Source organism: Aristolochia californica, unplaced genomic scaffold (assembly GCF_029961685.1).
Source record: "Aristolochia californica isolate CCGP_79_NKW_82.1479 unplaced genomic scaffold, dmAriCali1.0.hap1 SCAF_1, whole genome shotgun sequence".
NCBI classification, from domain to species: Eukaryota; Viridiplantae; Streptophyta; class Magnoliopsida; order Piperales; family Aristolochiaceae; genus Aristolochia; species Aristolochia californica.
Window position 1 is genome coordinate 57,471,166 of NW_027181770.1, and position 8,919 is coordinate 57,480,084.

The 8,919-nt window shown below is 40.6% G+C and overlaps 1 protein-coding gene across 1 annotated transcript; it reads right to left on the bottom strand.

The window, feature by feature from the left end:
* Nucleotides 1–602: 602 nt before the first annotated feature.
* Nucleotides 603–1,031, bottom strand: LOC137949253 (small ribosomal subunit protein eS17-like). Its single transcript, XM_068795400.1, has one exon. The coding sequence runs from the start codon at nucleotides 1,029–1,031 to the stop codon at nucleotides 603–605; it is 429 nt and encodes a 142-aa protein (XP_068651501.1).
* Between the last annotated feature and the right edge of the window lie 7,888 nt (nucleotides 1,032–8,919).

Here is an 8,919-nt window from a genome sequence, read left to right on the forward strand (position 1 = left end):
CACTTTTCTACCTTTGCAGCAATATGTTCATATTAAAAACTCATTATTGAAGAAGCAACTCAAGATCAGTGATCACATTAATGTTTCTCTGTATGTTTTGATTATACTTTGATCGACTTTGGCTTTACCCTAAGCCTATTGCAAACCACGTAAAAGAACAAGAACAACAAACATAATTAAAGTATAAAATCCAAAGGAATTCATGCCTAAAGCCCCGCTTCTGCTTTCAGACATCAACAACAGGTAAAAGCCAATCATGAAGAACCTACAAGACAAAAAGGGTGATTGATCCATTGAATTTATTTGCCGAACGAATTCCAACAAGTGCAGTAAAATCAAATCCTTGGAGCGTTTTGAATGTTGATCACAAATTAAAATACCTATGGTGTCCACAAACAAGAGTTGAGCAGTTCTAAGAAAAATAATAGTAACAGTCTAGCAGTTCAACAAACAAAACAAGGGAAACAAAAACGTTTCAAGTAAAATCCACAAATCTAAGAACTAATCACTTCTTAAAGCCCTAGTAAAAACACATTCGAACTATCATTTCCAAAACAAAGTCTTGTCCATTGACCGGCTTCACAGTAATGGAATGTGCTTACCTAAACTCTTCTTCCACCATACCCACCGATGGGCTTGGAGTAGGCAGCACCACCAATCGATGCCTCCGACTGCTTGGTTACACCGGGGAGGTCGGCCATACCGAGAGCTTGGAGCATGTCCATGGTCTCCTTGTCGACCTCGATATTGTCGACTTTAATGGCAGATTCGTCGGGGACGAAGTCCATGCGGCGTTCTCGCTCCTCCTCCTGGAGTTTGAGCGAGATGCCTCTCACGGAACCGCGCTGAATCCGCTTCATCAGATGCGTAGAGAACCCGGCGATCTTATTTCGGAGGCGCTTCGACGGAATGATGGCTACCTCTTCGAGGATTTTCTTGTTGGTGTGAAAATCGAGGGTCATGCGAGAGTAGTACCTCTCAATCACCACCCGCGAAGATTTCTTCACTGTCTTCGTCCTTACACGCCCCATTTTCGATCAGATGAACCCTCTTAGGTTATTTCTACTTCCCTCCGAGATGTAGAAGAAAAGGAAGCTCGTATTGGGGCTCTTTTACTCGGGCGAGGCCAGGCACACTCCAAAACATAAAAAGGAAATTGGTAGAACTAGGGTTTTAAGTTTTAGCATCAACAAAGCTCCGTTTACCCGCAGGCCGGACCCGGTCTCCGTGTCACAGCATTGCCATGGGGGCACGAATGCCACGTTTAGTATGAGTAGGGTTATTTTTTGGAATTTCCTCTCCATGGAAGTTTTTGGTCAGGATAAGAGTGCTTAGGCTTTTGCAGTTTTGTAAAACATCCAGAGCCCCTGACAGGTTCCCAAAGCTGTTATTTGACAATGAAATGAAGGAAAGAGAGACGAGGTTCTGGAAACTTGTGGGTATTTCATCAGATAAATCATTCTTTGCAAAGCTTAAAGTTCTGAGTTCTTGGCAGTTCGATAGGGTATCAGGAAGAGGACCCACGAAACCATTAGAAGCAAGATCAAGGGAAACGAGTTGGGGCATTCCTGTGAAATTGAGATCAACCATTCCGGAAAGAGTATTGTTACGAAGGTCAATAATTTGAAGCCTTGAACAGAGAGAAAGAGTCGAGGGCAATGGACCCGAGAAAGAATTGCTTGTAATTTTCCATAAATAACAAAAGTTTTAAGGTTGGAAAGCTTACTTAACCTCACGCTCAGATGACCATAGAATTGGTTAGCGCAAACTGAGAGATGCTCCAAATTGACCAATTCAAATAACGAGTCTGGAAGAAGGCCAGAAAGAAAATTGGATCCCATATACAGCTCTCGCAAAGATGCCGAGCAGTTGGTTAGACTGTCCCCAATGAATGGTCCCTAGAAGCGATTTCCCGATAAATCAACAACCTGAACTACAGGCCAGGTGTTGTTGCAGATGCCAGTATCAATGCGGCCCACAAATGAATTATTGCTTACGTTGAAGACGGCCAGATTCGGTAAGGTACCAAGCTCCGGAAGAGTTCCATTCAGTGCATTGCTAGAAATGTTGATAGAGCCGATCGATTTCAGACCGGAGAGAGTAGCAATTGATCCGAATAACATATTATAACTGAGATCAATAACGTCTAATGAATGCAAGTTCAAGAACTCATTGGGTAATCTACCCGTGAGGGAATTGAACGAGAGGTCAACGTACTTGAGCTGATCCAGCCTACCCAAAGAGCTCACTATCGGACCTTTCACGCCTTGCCCGGCCAGGAGAAGCTTGACGACACGGTTTGGAACTTAAGCATTTAAACTGTCCCAAGAGACACCTGTCAAACCACAAGAGGAAAACCTAGAGTCAATTATGAACTTTTTCTCACTGCTAAATCTCAGTATCTCATGCATAATTTTGTGTCTTATCATAGATTGTCAAAGGCAAATGAAGTATTTGTGAATCAATTATCTGTTATATCTATTCCTAATAGTGTACAGAAAGCCTTGAAATATCTTAAATGAAAAAAAACCATGAATGGAGAAATGAGGTCCCTCCAAAAGAATTCAACATGGGAAGTGGTTGACCTACCTGTAGGAAAGACACCAGTTGGATATAGGTGGGTATTTACCATTAAATATAAAGTCGATCTTCTATTGACCCAGTCCAATCGGCATCGGTATAACCTTCAATTTTCAAGTCACCTCCCTTTTTAAATAAAATTCCTTTTCCTGGAGATGATTCCAAGTAGCGTAGGATACGATTGATGGCATTCATATATTCTTCACTTGGAGAGTACATAAATTGACTAACCACACTTAGTACATAAGCTAAGTCTGGTCTGGTATGTGCAAGATACATTAACCTCCCAACTAGTCTCTGATAATGCTCCTTGTTAGCAAGGACTTGATCTGAATGTGTTCCCAGTTTCAGATTTTCTTCCATAGGAGTACTGACTGGACTATATGCTGTCATACCAGTTTCCTTCAATAAATCCAAAGCATATTTTTGTTGAGATAGAAAAATTTCTTCCTTGAATCTGGATACTTCAATACCAATAAAATATTTTTAAGTAGCCAAGATCTTTCATTTCAAATTCTCTAGCAAGACGACTTTGCAATGATTTCTTTTCTTCCGGATCATTCCAAGTTACTATCATATCATCAACATATACAATAAGACCTGTGATGGCCTCCTTCTTATATTTCAGGAAAAGAGTATGATCTGATTTGCTTTGCTTGTATCCGATAGATTTCATAAAATTTGTGAACCTTCCAAATAACGCCTTCGGGGACTGCTTCAAACCATATAGGGATTTCCTCAATTTACATACTTGTTTGCATCCTTTGTTTTGCATAATACATCCAGGAGATAATTCCATATATACTTTTTCTTGGAGATCTCCGTGCAAAAATGCATTTTTTATATCAAACTGATATAAGGGCCAGTCAAGATTCACAGCTAGAGATAGTAGAATCAGAACAGTGTTGATTTGGCCACTGGTGCGAATGTCTCCATATAATCAATCTCGTAGGTTTGAGTATATCCTTTGGCAACAAGTCTTGCTTTGAACCTTTCAACAGTGTCATCGACTTTATATTTAATGGTAAATACCCACCTACATCCAACTGGTGTCTTTCCTACAGGTAGGTCAACCACTTCCCATGTTGAATTCTTTTGGAGGGACCTCATTTCTTCATTCATGGCTTTTTTTCCATTAAGGATCTTTCAAGGCTTCCTGCACACTATTAGGAATAGATATAGCAGATAATTGATTCATAAGTACTTCATTTGCCTTTGACAATCTATGATAAGACACAAAATTATGCATGAGATGCTGAGATTTAGTAGTGAGAAGAGGTTCATAATTGACTCTAGGTTTTCCTCTTGTGGTTAGATGAGGTAGCACTCTTAGTTGAGTTTCGGAAATTACCTGAGGCTCAGACATGGACTCGAACTCAGAAGGCAATTGATCCATTGGTACATTATGAAGGGGGGAAGATGGCGGCTGAGACTCTGGTTGTATTACTTCCATTTGGTCTTGTCTTTCTCCATCCTATGAATCATGCTCATTTGTATCATTTTGATGTCCACAACTGTAATCTGCATATCGAGCACTTGTAGTATCCAAGATATCCAAATGATGATTAAGGGCCTTCAATTCAATCATTTTCTCCCCCTGTATTGAAGACTCAGGAGTAGAATAATACATGTTTTCTGCGTGAAATACCACATCAAGAGTGACATACAATTTGCGAGAGGGAGGATGATAACAACGATAACCTTTCTAATGTTGAGCATAACCAACAAAAACACACTTGAGAGCTCGGGGTTTATGTCTCAATGACTTATGGAAGTGAACAAAGGCTACACATCCAAAAACTTTAGGTGGCAGATTTGGCACAACAGGTGAACTTATGGTTTTATGAAGAACACTCAAGGAAGTCTGAAATTGTAACACACTCGAGGGTATTCGATTGATAAGGTAAGCTGCAGTTGTGATGGTTTCACCCCCAGTAACTAGCCGACATATGAGCCTCAAACAAGGAAGCACGAACAACCTCAAGAAGGTGGCGGTTCTTTCGCTCTGCAACCCCATTTTGATGAGGGGTGTACGGACAAGTAGTTTGATGAGTAATACCATGATCATCTAGATATTCTTTGAAACTTTGATTCACAAATTCTCCACCATTGTCACTTTGAAGAGTTCGTATTGTAGAATGATACTGAGTGACTATCATTTTGTGAAATTGTTTGAACAATTAACTAACTTCACTTTTTGACTTCATTAAACAAATCCAAGTCATACGGGTTTGATCATCAATAAAAGAAACAAACCACCGTTTATCACTAAGAGAGGCTATATTTGCTGGACCCCACACATCAGAGTGAATAATCATAAAAGGTGCTGAACTCCTATTCATGCTTATTGGGAACGGAACACGATGGTTTTTCGCCAATTCACATACATCACACTTAAAATCTGAAATAGATAACTTTGCAAAAAGTGTAGGAAACAATTTCTTTAAATAATCAAAGGATGTATGACCCAACCGTTTATGCCATAACCAAATGTCAGAATCTGCAGATTTATTCTTCGTTGAGAACGCTTGGGCTAACTGATGAAAACTCTTTGGCTGCAGATCAAGGTAATAGAGCTTCCCCCTTCTAGTACCATACCCAATTGTCTTTTGAGTTCGAATGTCCTTAAAAACATAAAGGTTAGGCCAAAAAACCACAATACAATGCAGAGTACGAGTTATTTGAGCAACTGATAATAGATTATGATTGAGGGTTGGAACAACTAATACAGAATCAAGACTCAGATTTTCAGTGAGAGTGATAGAACCTTCTCCAATAACGTGAGATGGAGTACCATTTGTTGTAGATACGATATGTTGTGCAGATGATTTCATACTCTTAACATGATGATTGTTAAAGGTCATATGATCAGTAGCACCAGAATCAATTATCCATTCACTATTTCTACTTGGAGCGGAAGTATTAAGAACCTTACCAGATGTAGCTATTAAGATTGATGCATCCTCAGTTGTGTGAGAGGTGGAAGGTTCTATTACTACAACGGAAGCATGATTATTTGATTTGGAGTTCCGTTTGCGAGGCGTTTTGGTAGGATCCCACCATTCTGGATACCCGATAAGTTCATAACATCGTGACTTTATATGCCCAGTCTCACCACAGTGAGTACAAATGCGCTCTGACTTGGTTGTTCCAACCTCATAGCTACGATTCTGAAATCCTGATATTCAATTTTGATCATTGTTAGGACCAGTTGATCAAGTTGTTTTAGGCTTAGCTCAACGTGCTACCATTGCAGATGTCTCAACACAATCAACTTCATTATGTAAAGTGGTTCTACGAACAGAGTCACGACGTACATAAGCATAGGCTTCTTCAAGATCCAATATTGGGTCTTTTCTGAGAATTTCGCCACGGACTTGTTCGAATTCTGCATCTAATCCGTTTAAGAAAATATGAACACGCAATCTTTCAACGGATTTTCTATACGCGATAACATCATCAGGATCTTTCATTATATTCCTATCATGATGATCAAGTTCTTGAAATTTTTCACAAGATCACCATAATACATTGATAAAGAGCGACTAGTCTGTTTGGTAGAGAAAACTCTCTGATTCAATGAAAATAATTGGAATTCATCTGACCCATCATATAAAGTTTTTTCCAGAGCATTCCATATTTTGCGTGCGGTACGCAGCCGAATATAACGCTTCATAATATCTGGTGACATAGCGGTTAACAACCACCTCTTGACTTTTTGATTTTCAGCATACCATTTCGCATAGGAGGCATCCGTTTCTTGTGAAAATGGTGTTTTCCCATAATATATTCGAGTTTTTTTTATCCCGCAATTTGCATCTCCATGATCTGGGACCTGGTTGACTCCGGTAAGAGTGACGCTGGTTGTAAAACCAGAATTTTCGGATTGTACATGAATAATCGGTATTGATTCCTTCAACATGATGAAATAGAAGATCAGTAGATTGGTGATGATCACCCAAAAAATACTGGTTCGGTCCATTTTCTGTTCACTGAGTTGACCCGGTTTGGGTCTTCGATTGTGGTCCGGTCCTCTTTCTAAATAAATGTTTTTTTTTCCGGTTCGGACCGGTCCGAAAAGTGGTCCGGGTCTCTGTTTTCGGTCCGGTTCAAGAAGATCTCGCGACCCGCCAGAAAAATTAAAAAAAACTCGGACCTAAGTTAACGGGAGTGAACCAGAGATAATTTTTTCGTACCTATCTTCTTCGTCGACGGTGCAGCTTCTTCGTTGCCGGCGACGTTTGGGCTGGCGGTATGCTAGAAGGCCAAGCGATGGCTCGGATTCAGTCTTCGGCGTCGTCCCGACGGTCCACCGGAGTGGGGACGACGAAGGAGATAATGCGGCTCTTCGTCTTCTGCATCGATGACGCTGGTGCCGATCGCTGGAAGGTGGTTCATTGCCGGCGACGTTCGGGTTGGCGGTACGTCGACGGATTTCCGGAGTTCAGGTGACGACAGTTTTGTTGTACATCGACGGCCGAAGAGAACATCAACAAAGTTGCAGACCTGCTCTATTTTTTTCCGGCGACAGAGTTGCAACTCTGTTCTTCGGCTATGGGAGAGACGACGGGACAGAGCTTTTGCTCTGTTCTTCGACGACGAGAAGGAGAATGATTCTCCTGCTCTGATGCCAAGTAAAAAATAATACTTCAATTACGATCTTGATTTCTCATTCACATCATCGGCTTAAATAGCCGTTTTACATAATATACATGAAAGAATTTGAGTGATCAACCGGATTACCCATGAGAGAATTGAACGAGAGGTCAAGGTACTTGAGCTGATCCAGCCTACCCAAAGAGCTCGATATCGGACCATTCACGCATTGCCCGGCCAGGAGAAGCTTGACGACACGGTTTGGAACTGAAGCATTTAAACTGTCGCAAGAGACACCCGCCGAATCACAGCAAACCGACTCATCAGACCAATTTGTGAGAATCGAACCTGCTGTGAGGTTTCCAGCAAATTCCCGTAATGCGATCAAATCACCAGAACGACAATACCTGTCTAATAATTGAAGACCGCAAGAAGAAGAAATAATGCAGAGCAAGAAGAACCAAATAAAGGACAACATGTAGTACCCCGTTGACATCCTGGAACCAACACGACAGAAAGCTCCACCAACACTCTGAAATGCTTCAATGTTTTTCATCAGAGAAAGGAGACCACACCAAAATCCATGCAAGAAAGAGTTTTCCATCGAAATCCTTCAAGCCTCACCTCGAATCAAAACCCTCATCAAGAAACACACGACACATACTACGCCAGCGAACCTCTGGTTCCCATTCTGATAACGTCTGACTTCCCCACACACTACGAACAGACTACACCAGTCGCTCAAAAAATTACCAAACTGAAAATCCATCACAACCCACCAGAGGTAATAAACCAAATCAGAAGTCTCGACTATCAAAGTCGCTCCCCTTACCTTCAGTCCCACGCATTCTCCTCCAAACGAGCAAAAACCCACCTTCAAAACCCAAACCCAGTTCCCAAAACGTCTACAGAACAAAAATTACATCTCATATAAGCAATCTTACGCCAGTTTACCAACATCCCCACAACTCCCGTACGTTTTCTTCAAATGGGTCGTCTCCAATTTCTAAACTTAAGACCTTTATTTCCTTCTTAGAGAATCCAAAATCTGTTGTCCACCGAACAACAACCTATGATCAAGTGTGAAGTCCTACCCATGAAATCTTGGGGACGATCTTGGATTTTCCTGTTTTTTCTAGGGTATCCAGTATTAACCCTATTAAATATTAGCCATGCATTATCGATGTATTTGCCATTTACGTATTTCAAACACCGATTAAAATTATTCTCTTTTGCTTCTCAATTTGGTTGATTGATTGAGGGATTCATCTTTGGAGGACATTTTTACCGATTTTTCCAATTCCTTTCTCTAAACATTTGCCAAGAGAAACACCTTTTATTTGGCATTTAATTGAATCCATTTTATTCAAAAATTGGAAGTCTTTGGAGGTTGAAGACAACTCCAATACAATTACCTAAATTTGCTTCTTTTATCTTGCATGACCTCTAATTGGGTTTCCAACGTTTGCCTTTGTGCTCTCTACCTCATCTCGCTTCAGCATCAACAACCCGATCAAAGATCCTAGTATGTTGTCTTACTATGAAATAACACACCCAGTAAAGTCTAAGTCTATGTACACAACAATCTCTAACGTGTCAAATTGTTTATATATAAGCATGAAAGTTTTGGTCTCTTGAAGATACTGCATGACCTTCTTTGCAGGTATCTAGTGATCCAAACCAAAGTTACTTTGATATCTTCTTAACATTCCGACTTTAAATTCAATGTTTGATCTTGTACAA

Coding starts and splice junctions, on each gene's coding strand:
- LOC137949253 (XM_068795400.1), bottom strand. CDS start 1,031: ATGGGGCGTGTAAGGACGAAGACAGTGAAGAAATCTTCGCGGGTGGTG.